The 21370-nt window shown below is 38.8% G+C and overlaps 1 protein-coding gene across 5 annotated transcripts in view; it reads left to right on the top strand.

The window, feature by feature from the left end:
* The window catches only part of ODAD2 (outer dynein arm docking complex subunit 2), a 243746-nt gene that overhangs the window by 158166 nt on the left and 64210 nt on the right, over window positions 1–21370 (top strand). For 4 of the 5 annotated variants that reach the window (XM_057544607.1, XM_057544606.1, XM_057544608.1 and 1 more), the window contains 2 exons: window positions 16234–16422; window positions 17564–18365. In XM_057544607.1, coding sequence (XP_057400590.1) covers window positions 16234–16422; window positions 17564–17929 — 555 coding nt within the window. In that variant the 3' untranslated portion in view covers window positions 17930–18365. Of the gene's footprint in view, window positions 1–16233; window positions 16423–17563; window positions 18366–21370 lie in introns of those variants that run through there. The other variant, XM_057544609.1, reaches the window with a different exon arrangement.

Raw genomic sequence — 21370 nt, 5'->3', positions numbered from 1 at the left:
AATTTTTTAAAGTTATATTCTATTTATAGTTACTATAAAATATTGGCTGTGTTCCCTGAAAGCAGGCACACTTGTCTTGTTCCTGATCTTGGAGAGAAACTTTCAGTCTTTCACTGTGGAGTATGATCTCAGCTGTGGGTTTTTCCTACTTGGCCTTTATTACGTTGAGATCATTTTCTTCTATTCTTAGTTTGTTGAGCTTGTTTTTTTAATCATATGAGGATGTTGAATTTTGTCAAATACTTTTTCTGCATCAATTGATGTGCTCTTATGGGTTTAACCTTTATTCTGTTAATGCAGGGCAGTATACTGATTGACTTTCTTATATTGAACCACCCATACTTTCTAGGAATAAATCCCACTTTGTCATGATGTGTAATCCTGTTGAATCTGGTTTGCTACTGTTTTGTTGAGGACTGCAGTTTTCATTTTTTATACTGTCCTTATTTGGCTTTGGTATCAGAGTAATGCTAACCTCATACACTGCATTTGGGAGTGTTATCTCCTCTTCAGTACTTTGGAAGAGTTTGAGGATTGTTGTTAATTTTTATTTAAATGTTCAGTAGAATTCACCAGTGAAGCCATACGGTCCTGGGCTTTTCTTTGTTGGAAGGTTTTTGATTACTGATTCAATTTCCTTACTTATAACATAACTTATATAGATCTGTTCGTATTTTTTGTTTATTCATGGTTCAGTCTTGGTAGGTTATGTGTTTCTAGAAATTTATCCATTTCTTCTAGGTTATCCAATTTGTTGGCATACAACTGTTGATAGTATTCTCTTACAATCCTTTTTATTTCTCTAAATTGTTATGTCCCTTCTTTCATTTTGGATTTGAGTTGAGTCTTCTCTTTTTTTCTTCATTAATCTAGCTAAGGATTTGTCAATTTTGTTTTGAATAGCCAACTCTTGGTTTCATCGATTTTTCTCTACTGTTTTTCTATTTTTTTCTTTAGGAAATAGAGTGATGTCTTCTTTAACCCAATAGTTATTTACAAGTGTATTGCTTAATTATCACATATTTGTGTATTTTCCAGTTTTCCTTCTGTTGTTGATTTCTATTTTCATTCAATCATTGTGTTCAGGAAAGGTACTTTGTATGATTTCAATCTTTTTTTTTTTAAGTTAGACTGATTTTGTGGCCTAAAATATAGTCTTCCTGTAGAATGTTCTATGTGCACTTGAGAAAAATGTATATTCTGCTGTTGTTGGGTAAAGTGTTTTATATATGTCTGTTAGATTCAATTGGTCTATAGTGTTGTTTCATTCCTCTATTTCCTTATTGATATTCTGTCTGATTGTCCTATCCATGATTGAAAATGAGGTATTGAAGTATCCCACTCTTGTTTTTAAGGAGCTGTTTCTTCCTTCAGTTCTGTCAATGTTTGCTTCATATATTTTGGGATTCATACAAATGTTTATAATTATTGTATTATATCTAGTTGAATTGACCCCCTTATCATTATACATCCTTCTTTCTCTTTTTAAATAGTTTTTGACTTTTCATGGAATATCTTCCCATATTTTTACTTTCAACCTATGTGTGTCCTTAGACCTACAGTGAATCTCTTGTAGACCTCATACTGGATCTTTTTTTAAAAATCCATTCAGCCCATCTGTGCATTTTGATTGGAGAGTTTAATCCATTTATATTTAGAGTAATTGCTGATAGGGAAGCACTTACTTTTGCTATTTTAATATTTGTTTTCTGTATGTTTTGTGGCTTTTTCCCCTCATTTCATTCATTAATGCTTTCCTTTGTGTTTAGTTGATTTTTTGTAGTGCCATATTTTTATTCCCTTCTCCTTTCCTTCTGTGCATATTCTATAGATATTTTCTTTGTGGTTACCATGGGGATTACATATAGTATCCTCAAGTTATGACAGTTTACCTTAAATTGATACTAATAACTTCAGTTGCACGCAGGCCCTCTACTCCTTTACAATTACGCTTTCCCACTCCCCCTTGATGTTCCCAATGCCACAAATTACATCTTTACATGTTGTGTACCCAATAACATAGATTTATAACTATTTTTATGAATTTGTCTTTTAAATCTTATAGAAAATAAAAAGTAGAGTTACAAACCAAATTACTATAACACTGCTATTTGTATTTTTCTATTTACCTTTATCAGGTCTCTTTAAGTTTATCCTAAAGTATATTGAACCTCTTGGGTTTGTATATCCATGTATTTACTCAAATTTGGAATGTTTTCAGCCATTATTTCTTCAAATAATCTCTCTGCCCCTTTCTCTCTCTCTCTCTCTCTCTTTTTTTTTCTTCTTACATTTAGTAATTTCAAATGTCCTGTCTTCAGGTTCACTGATTCTTTCTTCTGCCTATTTGAGTCTGTTATTTTATACCTCTAGTTAATTTTTCAATTCAGTTATTATATTTTTCAGTGCTACAGTTTCTATTTGGTTCTTTAAAAAAAATTCTATCTTTTTGCTGATATTCTCATGTTATTTCTATATCATTTTCCTTATTTTCTTTAATTCTTTGTGTATTTCTTGAGCATTTTGAGCATACTTAAGATAGATGTTTTACAGTCTTTGCCTGATACATCTGTAAGTCTGATGCATTTGTTTCTTCAGTGTTGGTTTCTGGAGATTTACTTTGTTCCTTCGAGTGAGCCATGTTTTCCTTTTTTTTTTTTTTTTGAGATTTGATGAAAGTTCATAATAATGCAGTTGACAAGAAAATTAGTTATTTCTGAGATATACATTTTAAGTTAATAACTAGGATTATGACTTATAACATTATACCAGAACATATAAGATTTTTAGAAATTTCATGTAATATCTGAAACATTTATATTAACATATTTCCATACAAATAACCCAATGAACGTTTAGTATTAGTTGTTTTGTTTGTTTGTTTTTTTATACTGCAGGTTCTTATCATGTTTTCCTTTTTCTTGGTGTATCTTGTGGTTTTTTTGTTGAAAATTGGGCATTTGAAAAAACAGCCACTAGTCATTTTAGATTGGCTTGGAAGACCTTCACTAGTCATTCTTGTCATTCCTGTTGGAATCACCTAGGGTAAAGGCGTAAGGTCTTCTCAGATCTTTTCTGGGCATGTGTTTTATCTGGGCCAGTGTGTCTGTCTACTTAAAATTTCCCCCATATTCATAGCTGCTTTTAAATGTCTTAATTGCCCAAAGAGTCTCACCCCAGCTTTTTCTTGGGGCCTTAAATGTTCTATTTTATTCCTCTTCTTATAACTTCTTGCCCTGAGGTGTCTGTGAGTCTGCAGTCCCCCTGCAGTTTTCACACCCCACAATGAGTACCATTGTCTTCCACAGCTTCTGCCATCTGAGGTCCAGCATATGCCACAATTTCGCATCTAAGTTCTTAGTCACATGAGACAGGGACCAGTCTCTCAGGTAGCTCATCCACAGGCCAGAGTGTTGCAAGTCGTTTCTACTCCTCTTGTTCTGGTCAAGGGAGGGGACTGGGAATTGGCCTGCTTCCTCCTGACCTGTAACATTGCCAGGAAGGGGATGGGACGTGGGCAAGTAAAAATGCCAGGAAATTTCCTGAAGTTCTGAATGTGGCTTTATCTTGGTTCAGTGTTTGTTTATTTGCTATAGATCTCTGAATTGGTTTCCAGAGCTCCTATGAAGTTACTTTAGCCAGTCTGTTAGTTGTTTATTTAATGTTTCCATGGGGGAACAAGTGTCTGGTGCTTTTAAGTCCACCATCTTGGAAATATCTCCATGCTTTCTGATGAGAAGTCAGATACTGGTATTAAAGAAGTTCCCTTGTACATGATAGCCATGTACAACTTTCAAGTGCAGCCTGCAGCTTTCAAGATTCTCTCTTTGTCTTTCAACAGTTTAATTATAATGTGTCTAGGTGTGTATCTGAGTTTATTATACTTGGAATTCCTTAAGATACTTGAATATATGGGTTAAAATTTTTTTCTCAAATTTGTGAAGATTCTGCCATTATTTCTTCAAATATTCTTTCTGTCCCTTTCTCTTCTTCCAAATCTCTCATATACATAGATTGGTATGCTTGATGGTATCCTATAAGTCTCTGAGAATGTGTTCATTTTTCTTCATTTTTTGTTTGGCTCCTCAGACTAGATAATCTGAACTGACCTATCTTCAAATTCACCAAGTCTCTTTTCTGCCCGCTCACATCTGATGTTGGGCCCGTATAGTAAATTTCCCATTTCAGTTACTGAACATTTCAACTCTAGAATTTCTAATTGACTTTTTTTAATAAGTTAAATCTCTTTATTAGTGTTCTCTACTTCCTGAGACATTGTTCTCAAACTTTAATTGTTTAGGCGTGGTTTCCTTTAGTTCCTTGTACATATTTATAATAGCTGATTTAAAGTCTTTATCTAATAAGTCCAACGTGGTACAGGCTTCCTTACAGTCAGATTTTATTGACTGCTTTCTTTCCCTGGGGCATACTTTGTGGCATACTTTTCTCTTTTTTTTTGTATGTCTTATAACTTTTTACTGGAAACCTTATATTGAAAATAATATAATTTAGAAACTCTGGAAATCAGATTCCCCCCTTTTCAGGGGTTGTGTTCTTGCTGTTTGTTGTTGTTTTTGCTATTGTTTGTTATTGACTTTCTTGGACTAATTCTGTAACATCTGTGTTCCCTCTCAGTGTGACACTGAGGTTTCTTCTCACTTAGCTCATTGGACAGCTGATGAGTTGATAGAGGTTTTCCTAAACACTTTGCATCATTAGATTTCTTACCGTTTGGTGTGGGGCCCTGTGCACATTCTATGGCAGCCAGTGAACTCTAGCAGCTTACACATCTGTCTTACCCTTCACTTCCCGTGTAGGGCCTCACAGTCAGGCAGAGACGAGTGACCGCAGCTGCCTCAGGTCTTTTCTGAGCACGTGCATATCCCTACACTTGCTTGTGGCATTTTAAAGCCCCAGGAATACGGTGGAGTTTTTCAAAGCCCTCTATAGACCTCACATTTCCAAGATTTTCCTTTTAATTTTCTTTTTGTCCAACCTCTTGTTTGTCCCAACTGATATTGCCATCTCAAACAGCTTTTATGTTAAATAATTGCCACTGATTTTTTTTTTTAAGACACACCCTGAGGATAGGACTTTCCTCATTAAATGAGTCCTGAGGTAAAGACAAGCCTTTGGAGCTTTTCCTAAAAGTTGCCATTCAGGTCAAATAGTGACCATTCTTCTGTAATGAGGCTTTTGGGGGAGCTCCAAACCCATTCTTCCCCCTCCTGTGGCTGCCAGGCTTCAGGTTTTTCACAGATATCATGGTTTCAAGGCCATTGGTTTTCAAGGCTACTGCACAGCTGGGGAGAGGAAGGTGGGAAAGTTAAGATGCCACAAAGCTCACTGTTCTTACTGAAGTTCAGCTGTTTTTCTTGAATAAACACCCCTCGTTACAAGCCTTTCATTAAATTCAAGAGTTCCGAAAATATTGATTCTGCCATTTTTTGCCAGTGTACTCACTGTTGTTACAGATGATCGGACCCTCACCCTACCATTTCACAAGTGCTTGGGCATTTACGTTCATCATTTTTGCACTGAGGCTATGATTTTGGAAGTAATAGCAACACAATTTGATAATTATCCAGATTGGTCATTCTCCAGTCTAGATACACATCATCTTCAGAGCTTTAAAAAAAAATAGCCTCATGCAAGAGCCTTAACCCTTGTTCTGTATATTGAGATTGAGGCCTTGGCATACATATTTCTAAAAAATCACCCCAGGTGGTTATGCTGTGAAACCAAGGCTGAGAACCACTGATGTAGATCTTATTTATTTTGAATCCCACAACGTAAAATAGCACCTTACATTTCTGAGGCTCCACACGGATATCTCAGGAGGTAAGAAGTCTGCCCGTCTCTGTTCTAGTCAGACCACATCTGGAGCTGTGTTAAACTCAGCGTGTTCTCAGGGAAACTTTGGTAAATGAGAGGGAAGACCGACGAAAACCATTTACTATGAAAATTAGTTAAAGGTACACACAGGAAATGAGGGAGACCAGGTAGCTGGCTTCAAATATTAGAAGAACATTCATGAAAATGAGGATTAGTTGCAGGTAGTATAATGTTCATTATGAGTTAAAGAGATTCATCTCATGAACTGGGAAGCTAATCACATATTTATAGAAAAATATGATATAACAGACCCAACAAGTAAACTTTTGGAAAAGAACCTCTTCATAAATTAGACTCCCTGTGTTTTGTTTTTTGTTTTTTGTTTTTGAAGTGTAGTATTTCATACAATTAATTTTTTTCAGTCAAGATTATGGTTTCAAGTATTATTCTTAGCCTGGTCTACACAACTCACTGATTGGATCTTAAGCAGAAACTGTTTTACCCGTCTTAATCTGTGGGTTATTGACTACAAGTGGGAAAAATTCTGAATATATATATGCATATGTATATGTACAGATTTACATGCAATAGGTACTTCATGATAATAGGTCTTATATTTGTTTAGCACCTTGTACTTACAGACTTCTTTCAAATACATCATTGGCTAAGAAGGTCACTTAATTACCTCCATAAGCCTCTGAATACACAATGGTGCTTCACAAATTAGACCTCCTCATTCACAGAATATGGCATCTAAAGCAGAATCAACACGGGACATAGTAAAATCGAAAAATCACAGTTGACCGTGATATTTTAAAAGATTATCTTAAATTATGCTGAGGAAGTAGAAAAAAAATCAGAACCATTAAATTTTTAAAAAATTTATCTTGTGAATTAATTGGATAAAGCCACCTTCAATGTTTAATACATTTTCTGCTACATAAATCTAGACTGTGAGCCACCATGTCATTTATTTCACTGGAAATTAATTTATCGTTCCTTCAGTTCAGAAGGAAAGGAATAATCAGTGATGTTCTACTTTTGATTTTTGAAGAACCACATTTGAAAGTGTAAAGTAATTCTGGATCAGATATATATAGATTTAAGCTGTAGGACTTGTTAACTACTAGGAACAGAGCAAGGATCTTATTGTGATAGAGCCACACAAACGGTCTGTCCTCCTGGAGTATATAGAGGTGTATTTAGAATTTGAAAAGCAATTCATTGAATATACCTTTAGGACAAGATCTGCCTGTTCAGTTTTGGTTTCTCTGACATGCTATTCTAATGTGAATGTAGCATTTTTGAAATTTTTTATATGCAGTGTCCTCTTTTAAAATCTCTTTCAAATATCATATTACGCATTGTATGGGCTCTGTATGGTACAGAGCAGTGTTTTTATAGCCCTTCTGGTCAGAAATTTCCGTCTTAAGTCACGTTACCCTTGTCTTGCATGTGCTTTAAAGTTGCATTCTGTGTACCTCGCCTCCCCAGAAAGCTGCCGGTTCTTTTTTGCTGGAGGCAAGAGAGGGAGTTTCAAGCCTGTTATTTTACCTGCTCTGTGCCAAACATCCAGGTTCCTGTTTTATTCATTAATCCGTAAATAATAATCTGTCCTGATATTTTCCTATTAGTTGAATTTTAACCAAAAATATTTTGCTACTTTATATTTTCATCACATTTGTGTATTTGACTTCATTTTGTTTAATTCGAACTTGACACCTTTTCCTACTTATTCAACCATTCAAGCTTTACTTTGATAGCAGCATGAAGGTGTTTCATAGTCTCTTTTTCAACTATGGTTTTTGCTTGTCTTGGGAAATGTCATTGGCAAAATAGCTTCATCTCTTTTGGAATTATTAACTCTCTAAATTGGGAAGCTTCTTCTGACTGTTTATAAACTAACTGTAATGTGACAACGTCAACTGTTGGTACTTCCACGTCCAAGCACACAGTGTGTAGTGAAAAGACACTAAATGAGAAATCAGGAGATCTAAAGTTGCTTTTTAGTTTTGTCACTCATTGTGCATGAACCTTTAGCCTTCCTATCTATAAAATGAGGATGTCATGTCTTCTTAAGGCAGAGCTGTGAGCATCAGATGAGATAATGTATGTGGGAGTCCTTTGTAAACTGCAAAAGAATTAGGCTGTTGTTATTGTATTACTATTATTTATTTATTTTTATTTAAGTATGGTTGATTTACAATGTTACGTTAATTACTGCTTCACAGTGAGGTGATTCAGTTATATATATATATATATATATACACACACATATATATATATACACACACACATATATACATTCTTTTTTTAATATTCTTTTCCATTATGCTTTATCACAGGATATTGCATATAGTTCCCTGTGCTACACAGTAGGACCTTGTTGTTTATCCATTCTATATATAATAGGTCACATCTACTAACCCCAACCTCCCACTCCATCCCTCCCCCAGCGTCTTCCCCCTGGCAACCACCAGTCTGTTCTCTATGTCCGTGATTCTGTTTTTGTTTCATAGATAAGTTCATTTGTGTCATATTTTAGATTCCACATATAAGTGATATCATATGGTATTTGTCTTTCTCTTTCTTTTTTTTTTACTATTACTATTATTACTATCATTATTATTATTAAAGATTTTTCCATTACAGGTAAGTATTTGAATTGTCTGTAACCCATATTGTACCAGTGGTGAAGTTGGCAAAGACTAGTTATTAAGACACATGAGAAGGTGGGAAATGTGGTGGATTTCCCAACTGCTTAGCATTTAGTGAAAGACAGTCTTGGTGGTGGAATTACTTTTTCCATCCTCAAATATACTGTCTTCCCTTCCATAGAAACTATGTGAGGTAAGAAGTCATGTGTCTAAAATCTTTAAAGCTGAAAAGGAAAAAAGAAAAGAAAGAAGTCTCACCTTCAAAACAAATAAACTTTGGAGGGGCTGTAGGCTTGAGTGTAACACTTCACTGTCCCACAGATGATAAGCGTTAGGAGACCTTGGTGAGCCGTACCCACGACCTCGCTGACGCCGGCTCGCTGGGGCTCCTACCAGGCACCTCAGGAAGTTCTCGGATCAGAGGCAGATGCGATCACCCTCGTTATTCTTCCCCCTGGTGCCCCAGTGCTGGGGCTCACGGGATCCACCGATAAAGCAGTGAGGGAACCAGGAAGTCACTAGAATGGGAGGTTAAGTGATCGGATCCATTTACGCTCCACCTTGCAGAGCTAACGCTCTTTTCTTTTCGGTGCTTGTGATTGTGGTTAAGTATCTTAAAGTTACAGTTCCCTTGTTCCCTTTAGTTTTTCATAATTCTACAAACATTTATTGAAAGTCCTCTGAGTGACAGACACCAGACAACATCCCAAGTGAGAGTCAGAGAACAAGACTAGGCGTCTCTGCTCTTGAAGAACTCACACGTTAATGGGGAAAGGACCTGAGAGAAAATCATTACAGTATGATGAAAAGAAACCAGCTACTACAAAATGCCTTTGGTTTTCAATAGCCAAATCGGATTTTAGGATATGAGCTGATTCAGCAGCTCGACGGTGTCTTCAAGGACCAGGCTCTCGTCCTCTTGCTGTTCTGCCATTCTCAGTGTTGTTATAAATAGGAAAACTTTTCCAGAAGATTTCTGAGTTGTCATCTCAGAAGGCATTAGCCACAACTGGGCCATATCTAGGCCACCCCTAAGCAAATCATTGGCAAGGGGAAGGAGACTTCCAGGATAGGCTTAGGCCTCCGGGGTTAGAGACGCTCTCTCCTGATGCTTGTCTGTGAGAACTAGACAACCAAACAAAATCAAGACTTGGCTGATTCATTTTGCTGTGCAGTAGAAGCTAACACAACATGGTAAAGCAACTATACTCCAATAAAAATTAATTAAAAATAGAAACCAAAACTGATTACAAATTCTATCTAAAATATAGTTGTTTTATTTGACTTTATCTTTATTAAAATTCTATTATATGTGAAAATATAGCATATATTTATTAAATAACATATAAAAAGAATATATTAAAAAAAAAGACTTTGCAAACACGAGAGGATGAGGAAATGGGTTTTTGGACAAAACCATCGACAAGAATATGGAAGGCAGGGGGTGACCAACACTGAGCAGGGGAGTGGGGGAATTTTCATGCAGGAGCTGTTATTTAAGCTGCTATTAAAATACGAGTCTCTGAGCCTGCGCGTCTGGAGCCTGTGCTCCGCAACAAGAGAGGCCGCGATAGTGAGAGGCCCGCGCACCGCGATGAAGAGTGGCCCCCGCTCGCCGCAACTAGAGAAAGCCCTCGCACAGAAACGAAGACCCAACACAGCCATAAATAAATAGATAAATTAAAAAAAAAAAAAAGATGAGTCAGAGTTTTCAGAGCTGAGTAGGAGTTTATAGTTTGCTAGGGCTAAACTCCAGGTAAAGAAAATAACTTGGTCAAAGATATAAAAGAACATGGTACTTCGGGAACAGCAGTAATCCTAGAGGCCGGAGTATAGCTTATGCAAAAGAGTATGGGAAAGAAGAGGTTGGGAAAATACGTGAATGTCATTTAGACCTGATCCTGAAGGAAATGAAGCCAGTAAAGGATTTTAAGAAATCTGCTGTCCCTTTGTCTACGACTTTCTAGTCGTTTTGGAGGTCTGACACTCATTCCCAAGTAGGTACCTCAGGAAGGGCCTGTGTTAGCATCACTCCCTGAAGTCATCCATGTTTATAACAGTTTTATCCTTGAAGGTCATTGGGCTTCAAACTTTTGGAAGTTAGAACCTTGCTTCACATTTTCTCTTGAGTAGCTCACACGTGTTACTCTCTTTTCCTCTGCATAAACCATTGCTGTTGGAAAGTCTAAGGATAATAGCTTATTATTTTCTTTAGAAGTGGCTTGGTCTTTTTGCCTGGAAGACCAAAGAATCTTTTTCTTTTTTATTACTGTCCAGCAGTTGTACTAGTATTTGTCTTTACGTTAGCCAATTCTGGGCCAGTTTTCCCTGGTATATTGAGTGACCTTTCAATATATTCTCAGGTTTTATTTATTTCAGGAGAGAGTTTTCTTGAATTACAGTTTTTAAAATTTTGCTCTCTTGTATTGCTTTGTTTCCTTCTTGGGGGCTCTTACTGTACGTGTGTTAGATCTTCTCTGCCTATTTGTTCTCTTGAAGTTTCTGTTAGCTCTTTTTCCATCATTTTGGAGTTTTCACATCTTCTATTTATTTAAAGATATTTCCCATTTTGTTTATTCATTCTTGTGTTACTTCTAGTTTACTCTTTATTTCCAAAATGAATTTTTATTTTATTTCTAACTTTTGATGGATCTTTAAAAATGGGTTTTTACTAATCACCTAATTTGTGAGCTTTAATAATTCTAATCATACTTCCTATGATTTCCTTTTTTTATTTTTTTTCATTTTTTTCTTGTAGTAACTCCAAATGGAAATTGACTGTGGTCTTTTTATATAGTGCATTTCTAATTGAAATGAGTTTTCATGGTCTTTTAGGAGAGAGATGTGGGCCAGGGTAGCATTTTTAATTTCATGGTTCTTAAAATGCCATTTCTGCTATTTTCACAGTGATGGAGAGTAGGTTCAGACTCCTGTGCTCTCTTGCCCTCTTTTTAGCTGGACTTTCTCTTCTCTTCTTCCTGTTACCCTTGCCTTGCTCAATTAGGATGCAACCCCAGTAGTTTCTCCTCAGTGCTGGCTTTGTCCTGTGAGAGGGCTTCAGTTTTAAGAATTCATGGGACTCAGACCTATAGAACATTCTAGCACCATCATACCTGTGTGTCCTTTTAGTCTTATCCATCCATCAGAGCCTGAGAAGTCAGCTCCCAGCTTCTGTTGCTGTTCCTGAGCTTTCCAATGAGACCTAATGGCAATTTGGTTTCCCTTTGCTTTTCCCCTGCAGATTTCAGAGTCTCTTAGAGCATGTGGGCTTTGTAGCGCTTGGTAACTTGTCCTGATCAGCTTGTATTTGGGGGTTGGTGTAGATATCTAGTCGCTGAATATTGTTGTATGTGTTGTCCCTTTTTTGTTTTGCTACAATACTTGCTCTGTTTCCATAGGGAGATTCAAAAACTATGCCCACCATCATCTTTCAGGAATTCCTCCAGTTTTTTCTCAAGAAAAAAATTGTTAGATAATTATATAATTGATACATTTATTACATTATTGATGCATATAACATCACTTAGAAAAGGTTGGGCATATCTGGATTCAAATCCCACTTCTGCCACTTATCAGTTTTCTTTTCACATATTAATTCATTTCTCTGAGGTTTTTCTCATCTATAAGGTGGAAATACTACTACAACTACCACTACCAAGTACTGCCTCAAAGAGTAATTTGGATTAAATTAAGTTGGATGTTTGACCAAAGGTTAATAAATTCACATTTATTTATTTATTTTTTTTAAATGTAAATTCACATTTATAATCTTTTGATTTGATTGCACCCTAAAGCATAGAAGTATAATAAGGTGACAATGTAGAAAGATAATTTATTTTGTATTACTTAAAAACCTTTATTGTAGAATTTTAGAAAAAATGGCAATTAAATATTTTCAAAATAATTTTATTGATACATCAGAATTAGGAAGTGTGTCCTAACTATCAGAAATCATATTTAAATTTGACATCGAGAACAAGGCCACCAGTATTGCTGATACCATCTCACCTAGCAATCAGGAGAGGCAACATGTTGTGGACAAAGATGCTTTACCCTTAAAATTGGGAAGAACCTGACTTAGGCGCTTCCTTCATCATTTCCTAGAAGCTTAGTTTGGTTTGTTATACCCTCAGTGAAAATTTTCCTTCCGTAGCTGCAAGTTTGCATGTAATCAAATTCAATAAATGTTAATTGAGCATGTACTCACTGCTAGAAACTGGCTTAGGCACTGGACATATAACACTGAGCTAGACAGAGTCCCTGCCCTCCTGGAACTTACAGTTCAAGGTCAAAGGCAAACAGATAAGCTAATACTGAATAGAGTATTATAAACAGAGAAGAGGGACTTCCCTGGCGGCACAGTGGTTGAGAGTCCGCCTGCCAATGCAGGGGACGCGGGTTCGGACCCTGGTCCGGGAAGATCCCACATGCCGCAGAGCAGCTAGGCCCGTGCGCCACAAGTTCTGAGCCTGCGCTCTAGAGCCCGCGAGCCACAACTACTGAGCCTGCGTGCTGCAACTACTGAAGCCCGCGCGCCTAGGGCCCATGCTCCTCTATGGGAGAAGCCACCGCAATGAGAGGCCCGGGCACCCCAGCAAAGAGTGGCCCCTGCTCGCCGCAACTAGAGAAAGCCCACACGCAGCAACTAAGACCCAAAAATAAATAATAAATAAGATAAATTAATTAAACAATAAACAGAGAGGAACCAGGTATTATAGGAGGAGCGGCTTAACTCAGACTTGAGGCTCAGGAACGGCTTCCCGAAGCGAATGGCACATTCGCTAGTAGCTGAGGCTGCGTAGGAATCCCCAGGCCAATGGGAAGCAGCCAACAGCGCGTGTGCGAAGGCCCGGAGACGCGCAGGCGGCACGTGTGAGGCCGTGAGACGAAGGACTAATGCATAAACAGTGCTTCCAGTACTGGTTGAAGTTCAGACGCACCAGGAGAGTTTTTAAAGATACAGACTTTTTTTTTTTTATAGGCCGCAGCCCAGACTTGCTGAACTACATTCTCAGAGAACACGTCAAGGTTCTGGTTGTTAGCTCCTCTGGGGGGCCACTGGCTTAGGGTGTGTGGGGGGCTGGGGAAGGGGCTCAAGTGAGGGAGGGCGCGGCAGGGAACCCAGGGGTGCACCGGGAAGGGCTGTAAAGCATGTGTGGAGTTGGGATTTTTTTTTTTTCTTAAAGAAATTCACGTTCTTTTATGTATTTATTTATTTATTTATGACTGTGCTGAGTCTTCGTTTCTGCGCGAGGGCTTTCTCTAGTTGCGGCCAGCGGGGACCACCCCTCATCGCGGTGCGCGGGCCCCTCACCATCGCGGCCCCTCCCGTTGCGGAGCACAGGCTCCAGACGCGCAGGCTCAGCAATTGTGGCTCACGGGCCCAGCTGCCCCGCGGCACGTGGGATCCTCCCAGACCAGGGCTCGAACCCGTGTCCCCTGCATTGGCAGGCAGACTCTCAACCACTACGCCACCAGGGAAGCCCTGGATTTTATCCTAAGGGAGGGGGGGCTATGGAAGGACAGGGGAGGTATGGGGATGAGGTGATCAGATTCATGACTTATAAAGATCACCGAGTTTACTAAGGCATGGCCCCTGCTGTCGTGAGTGATACAGTCTAGTTTATGAGGTTCAACATCTTTGAACCTCAGTTTTTAAAACCAAAAATGGAAAAACAGTATCTACTTTGCATGGTTATTTGGAGGTTTAACTGAGATAATTTATGCACAAAGTGCCTGACATATAATTGGTACTCAAAAGATGTGAACTTCTATTATTTGAGAAAACCATGGAGCCAAATAATTGGTGGGCATCACGCAGCCGCTGTCCAACACCAGGGGAGGTGGGGTTTCTGTTTCGCCATCTATCTCCAGGTTCCTCTGACGAATTCCTTGCCTCTGCCCACACGGCCATAGTGGGACAGAAAGCCCACTCTTTCGCACTTACTACCTCAGTTACGGTCTTTATGCTGATGACTTCCAAGTCTCTAGCTCTAGTCTGGTGTTCACTCCTGAGCCCCAGACCCGCAAAGCCAACTGACTCCTTAAGTGGATCCCTCCACTTAAATGTCTTGTGGGTACTTCTTCTGTTACCTAACACCACCCTTTCCCACGCCAAGAAAACAAAACAAAACCCCACTTTCCAACATTATCAACACCACTGGGTCAAGTCGGAAACATGGGAATTGAATCACTCGTCCTTATCTTCTCCAGTTAATCCTCACAAGTCCACACCCTTCTCTCCAGGCCAGACCATCACCTCCTCCAAACTACCACCACCTGTTACCTGAACTTGTGAAACAGCCTGAGTTCCCAACACCATTCTTTGCCCCAACCCTGCAATCTTGAGGGACCTTCCGTGAGGCAAAATGGAGAAAATCGCCTCTCCTGCTTCCCCACACACAGTTAATAAGCCTCTTCGGTGGCTTTCGAATGCCACCGAAGCGAGTCTTATGGTCTCCCATTCTCCCTCTCCTATTTTATGCTCTAACCATCCTGACCTAGAAAAAATCACCTTGTCTCCCACTCTTGGTTCCTCACCCAGAATCCCCTTCACACTGGATAACTCCTCACCCCTGAGGTCTCAGCTGGCAAACATCATGGTGGAGGGGCACTCCTTGAATCTTTACACCAGCCAAGAGTCCCTTGTCGCACGTATTTGTAGTGTCTTCCCCTCTTCCCCATTCATGCTACTCGGTCTACTTGTAGCTTCCTAATGCCCATCTTCCCCACTAGATTGTAGCAACGTGGTGGCTAAAGAGTATTCACGGTCAGTCCATGTTGTTCACGGATTCTCTTTGGGGAGTCACCTACTTGCTCACAGTTTTTGTAACTCCCAAATCAGCACTCAGGGCGCTTTCTCAGTCATTCTTGGACATGCACAGAAAAGTAAAATTTTAAGTTGCCCGACACACTCACTGTCAGCAGAGGTTGAGCAAGCTGATGCTCTGCCCTCTTGTCTCAGCCCTTGGACCATCGGTAAGCCTCCGTTGTGCAGTCTGCTTCGTGCCAGGTTTCCCACATTTTTGTGTTTTTTTGTCGGTTTCACTGTTGAAAATGGCCCCCATGCATAGTGCTGAAGTGCAGTCTAGGGTTCCTACGTGCAGGAAAGCTGTGATGTGCCTGATGGAGAAAATACAGGTGAAACTACAGGTGAAAATACAGGTGAAAATACAGGTGAAAATACAGGTGAAAATACAGGTGAAAATACAGGTGCTACATAAGCTCCATTCAGGCCCGAGTCATAGCGTGTTGTCTGTGGGTTCAGTGTTAATGAATTAACGTATACGAAATGAGACGTCTTTAAACAGAAGCACACGTAAAACAAGGTTATATTTTGATCAGTTCTTGGCAATGTGACCAGCGGCTTGCAGGAAGCTAGCCCTGTATCTCCCCTAGTAGCAATGGTTCAGTATTAGCTAATTCCGTTTCTGTGATGATTTAATGGAACATAACTACTGCGATAAGAAGACTCAATGTGTTTTGTTAACTTCTGTATCCCCAGTAGTTATCACAGTGACTCTCACGTAATAGTTGTTCAATACACATTTGTGGAAACATACTTGTATGTATGTGTGTATAACATAAGATGTAAATATTTATATAACATGTAAATAAATTAAACTGAATTTTTTTCACGCCGAAGGTATACCTCACAGCCTTATCATTACTTTGTGCTTTTTTAAAAAATGCTAAACATAGGTTTATTTTTGATATCATCTTTATTTTTATTGTTATCTAGGATGCTGGAGAGATGGTTCGCTCCTTTGTTGGTGGTTTGGAACTTGTTGTCAATTTACTGAAATCAGATAATAAAGAAGTTTTGGCGAGTGTATGTGCTGCTATTACCAATATAGCAAAAGATCAAGAAAATTTAGCTGTTATCACAGATCATGGAGTTGTCCCTTTATTGTCCAAACTAGCAAATACAGTAAGTAATGTATCTTTTTGTTTCGAAATGCATATTGTCATAAGATATCACGGTGTAGTAGCAAAAACAATGAGCTTAAAATCCAGAGACCTGGATTCAAGTTTAATATCTATCACTTGTGAGGTACGAGATTTTAGTGAATTCATTTTAGTTTCTCTGAGACTAATAAATGTGAAAGTATATTTCAAACTGAAATCATCACCATCGTCGTTATTACGAGCCTTAAGATAATTGTTCATGCCAACTTTAGAAGTTAAATGCTCCTCTCCCAGCTTAGCAAGCTTGGGTCGATGGCATTCTTGAGCTAGAAGATTTTGGCAATCGCTGTATTGTTTACCCAGAGTTGTGCCAGATAGAGCAAGCAGCCTTGAGAGATAATGACTTCACCATGACCAGAGGTATTTGAGCATAGCTTGAACTTGGCAGAAAAGTCGTGGAGCAGAAATTCAATGATTGGAAGCCTGCTTGGTCTAGAAGACTTTTGGGCCAGTCTAATACTAAATTCCTGAGACTATCTGCCAGTTTCAGTTAAGGACACCAAGTTGTGACCTGAATCAAGAGAACAGTACAATTAATAGACAGAAAATTATAGTGTTATTCAGTTGTATTATACCTATATGAGGTAATTACATCCAAAAAGAAGTATGTGGTCTGCATAAACAATACAGAAGGGAAAATGGCAGACTCAAAACCTGTCCTCGTTTGCTGCATTGTCTTCTCCCTCTTGGGAACCAAGGTGTATTCCTGATGTGGAGGTATTCCTAAGGTGAAGAAGTAGAATTAATCCACTTTGCCCAGTTATCTGGCAGGCTCCCTTAAGAGTGTCCAATATTCCTTAGTTGTTTTTATTACTCAACCACTCGCTGATCTGTAACTCTGTGTTGTGGGTGGACTTACTCAAAAGGAAACTGAGCCTTGAGCAAATAACTAATGCCAGACACCTGGTCGCCTTTGCCTGCACGCACTCTACTCAGTTCATAAAAAGCAAAGGCAGGATTGAACCTTGATGCATTGGTGACCCACCAGAATACCAGTTCCCATCAAGACACCACCTGAGCAGCCAGTGGGTAATAAACACCTAGAGCATAAGCATCGCAGGGTCATTATGATGCACGCACCATAATCCGTTCTCCTTGTGCAGAATAACGATAAACTGAGACGTCATCTAGCAGAAGCCATCTCACGTTGCTGTATGTGGGGCAGAAACAGAGTGGCCTTCGGCAAGCACAAGGCGGTTGCTCCGTTAGTGCGGAACCTGAAATCGAACGACACCAGCGTGCACAGAGCGACAGCCCAAGCCTTGTACCAGCTCTCCGAAGATGCCGATAACTGCGTCACCATGCACGAGAAGGGCGCAGTGAAGGTACTGTTGACCAGCTCTGTGGTTCAGTCCCAGCTATGTCAGTGTGGGTTAGGAAGAAACTTAAGTGATGTTAAGGTTTTGCTGAAAGGGGTATTTGAACACACGAAACTGCCCACTTGTTGCATCACGGCTGGCTGCAAATGAGCCGTGTGTTATCATTATCATGATGTGTGCTGCAGGAAAGTTGCGTGGAGACAGAATTTTTCTAACTTGAAAACTATAAAATGTACTCAGTTAAATAAGTACAGGTTCCATAATCTGAACTGGATTAAAGAAAATGTATAGTGCATGAATAATCAGTGGTATTCATAATTCCGTTTAATATTTTATTTACTTAGCACTTAAATAATAAAATATACGCACCAACTGCACAGCAAAGGAGCTGACAAACAACAACTAGACAGTCTTGCCAGTCTTACCCATAAGCAAAGAACCAATTCAAAGACAGGTTTTTTAAAAAAAAAAAAACAACAAAAAACTGTGCATCAAATTTTCTTTGCCTTTAACTAATATCCAGGTGGGAAAGTTTCTGCATGTAGACTTTGATATATCTATACATTGGAAACCACCTAGAGCTTATTCTGAGTGGAATATTTGGATGACAACGGATAGAAAAATACTTAAGAGTACATGAACAGCTTACAAGTATTAGGAAAAATTGATTTCAAATTCTAGCTCTCTTCTATGGCTTGTTTCCTTGTACAACGTAATTTTACTGTCTGTTACCTCACTTTGGAGCCTATGACAGCCAGCTGCATTTACATTTTGAAAAGTATACCCAAAGTTAGCTTGGTCTTTTAGACAAAAGTTAATAAAATCTTAAGTTAATCATATCTTCTCAAACTTATATATGCTGAATATGAAACATCTTTGGAGGAATAAGACTCTCAGAATGCCAGTTGGTATTTTTTTTTAATTTTTATTTATTTATTTATTTATTTATTTATTTATTTATTTATTTATTTATTTATTTATTTATGGCTGTGTTGGGTCTTCGTTTCTGTGCGAGGGCTTTCTCTAGTTGCGGCAAGCGGGGGCCACTCTTCATCGCGGTGCGCGGGCCTCTCACTATCGCGGCCTCTCTTGTTGCGGAGCACACGCTCCAGACGCGCAGGCTCAGTAGTTGTGGCTCACGGGCCTAGTCGCTCCACAGCATGCGGGATCCTCCCGGACCAGGGCTCGAACCCGTGTCCCCTGCATTGGCAGGCAGATTCTCAACCACTGCGCCACCAGGGAAGCCCCAGTTGGTAATTTTTTGAGGCCATTATTTTAATTTATCCTTTAAACCTATTATAGATGAAGAATACGATGTTAATTTTTCTGAACTTAAACCCAATTTACATTTAAATGTGTCAACTTTTCCATTGTAAATCCATTTTTACAGCACATAAGTTAGGTCATATTAATTTCTTCAAGCAAAAAACTGGCATAAAAAGCACCTTTTAAACTAAGCACTAATTTTTTAAAGTTATTTATAAAAAAATATACTGGAATGTTTACTTCAAGTTACTAAAGAATGGTAAAAATGCCATCACGTCTATGTGATTATGTTCACACTTCAAAAAAGAAGATTTTCTAATTTAAAATTATACATTCTGTTATTGAACAAGGACAATCTAATATGCACAACCTAAAGACTTTTAAAGAAATGAAGCTATAAATTTAAGTAGCCTGAAAAAGTGTCTGACATGTAACATGCTTAGCCAATTGTCAGTTTAAGAGCAGAATTTCTAGACTACTCAGAAAGTTTTCAAATTTAATAGGTTTACATGTTACCATTCAGTTGACATATATGCCACGTATATATGCAACTGTCAATTATTTCTCCTAATACAAGCCAGTAGGTAATCCACAATCATTTATGAATTGTATTCTGCTATGAAAAATGTTGAAACTGTGTTCACCCACCCCCACAGCTTATATAAATAAAAAAATAAAGCAATAAAAGTGATTAGGGTGAGGGGACAGGATAGAGAAAAACAGAGAAAGTTGGGTTTGTTGCCCTTGAGACCCTTTCCCGGGTCATCTAAGGGTATGTTGAGGGCCTCTCTGTCTTGCCCATCTGCATTCCTGACTACCTGCTATTTCTACTGGAGGATAAGTGTAAAGAACTGATTCTTGTAAGTTTACTGTCGGCTACTCTGTCACGAACAGAGGCTAGCCTCACGGTGGGCTCTGCCTCAGGCAGCTGTCGGGGAAGCATAAGGACCTGTGTCCCTTCTTTGGTTTTGAGGGAAAAAATGTGGATGTAGTGTAGTGCGTGTTGGTAGAATCCAGTGGGGTTTGGTAGTTGCTTGGATATGGGGAATAAAGGAAAGTGTTGAGTCAAAAATGACTCCAGACTTCAGGCTAGGTGAGGAGGAAGATTCCATTAGCCAAGACAATGCAAGAAAATATGTGGTGCATCAGGGTGCTTAAGGTCCCTGCAGTGAGTGTGTCACGTTGTGTAACTGCTAACATTTCTGACTTCAAATGCATATGAACTTTATCCACTATTTTTGCAAATCCCTGACTGTTTTTGTTCCTAAATGCTACAGCACCTCTCTAGTCAAATGCTTAGTCGGCCCTTCGTATTGGTGGGTTCCACATCTGCAGATTCAACCAACCACAGATCGAAAATATTCAGAAAAAAAAATTCCAGCAAGTTCCAAAAAGCAAAACTGGAATTTGCCACATGTGCTGGCAACTATTTACATATCATTTACATTGTATTTACAACTATTTACATAGATAGCATTTACAGCTATTTACATAGCATTTACATTGTATTCGGTATTATAAATAATCCAGTGATGATTGAAAGACATACAAATGGCCAACAGGCACATGAAAAGATGCTCAACATCATTAATCATCAGAGAAATGCAAATCAAAACCACAATGAGATATCACCTCACACCTGTCAGAATGGCTATCATCAAAAGGACCACAAATATCAAATGTTGGTGAGGACGTGGAGAAAAGGGAACTCTCTTGCACTGTTGGTGGGAATGTAAACTGGTGCAGCCACTATGGAAAACAGAATGGAGGTTCCTCAAAAAACTAAAAATAGAACTACCATGTGACCCAGCAATTCCACTCCTGGGTATATATCTAAAGAAAATGAAAACACTAATTTGAAAAGATACATGTACCCCAGTGTTCATAGCAGCATTATTTGCAATTGCCAAGATAAGGATGCAACTTAAATGTCCATCAACAGATGAATGGATAAAGAGGATGTGATATATATATATACAATGTATATATACACAATGGAATATTACTCAGCCATAAAAAAGAATGAAATTCTGCCATTTGCAACAACATGGATGGACTTGGAGGGCATTATGCTGAGTGAAATAAGTCAGACAGAGAAAGACAAATACTGTTACGTTATCACTTATATATGGAATCTGAAAAATGCAACAAACTAGTGAATATGACAAAAAAGAAACAGACTCACAGGTAACAGAGAACACACTAGTGGTAAGTGGAGGGGAGAAGGAAGGGGGAAGGGGGGAGGGGCAAGATAGGTGAGGGGATTTAAAAGGGGCAAAACTACTAGGTATAAAATAGATAAGCTACAAGGATCTACTGTACAGC

The sequence above is a fragment of the Balaenoptera acutorostrata genome, chromosome 3 (genome assembly GCF_949987535.1).
Source record: "Balaenoptera acutorostrata chromosome 3, mBalAcu1.1, whole genome shotgun sequence".
Lineage (NCBI taxonomy): Eukaryota > Metazoa > Chordata > Mammalia > Artiodactyla > Balaenopteridae > Balaenoptera > Balaenoptera acutorostrata.
The sequence above is the reverse complement of the archived record's forward strand: the minus strand, read 5'-3'. Positions and strand labels throughout refer to the sequence as shown.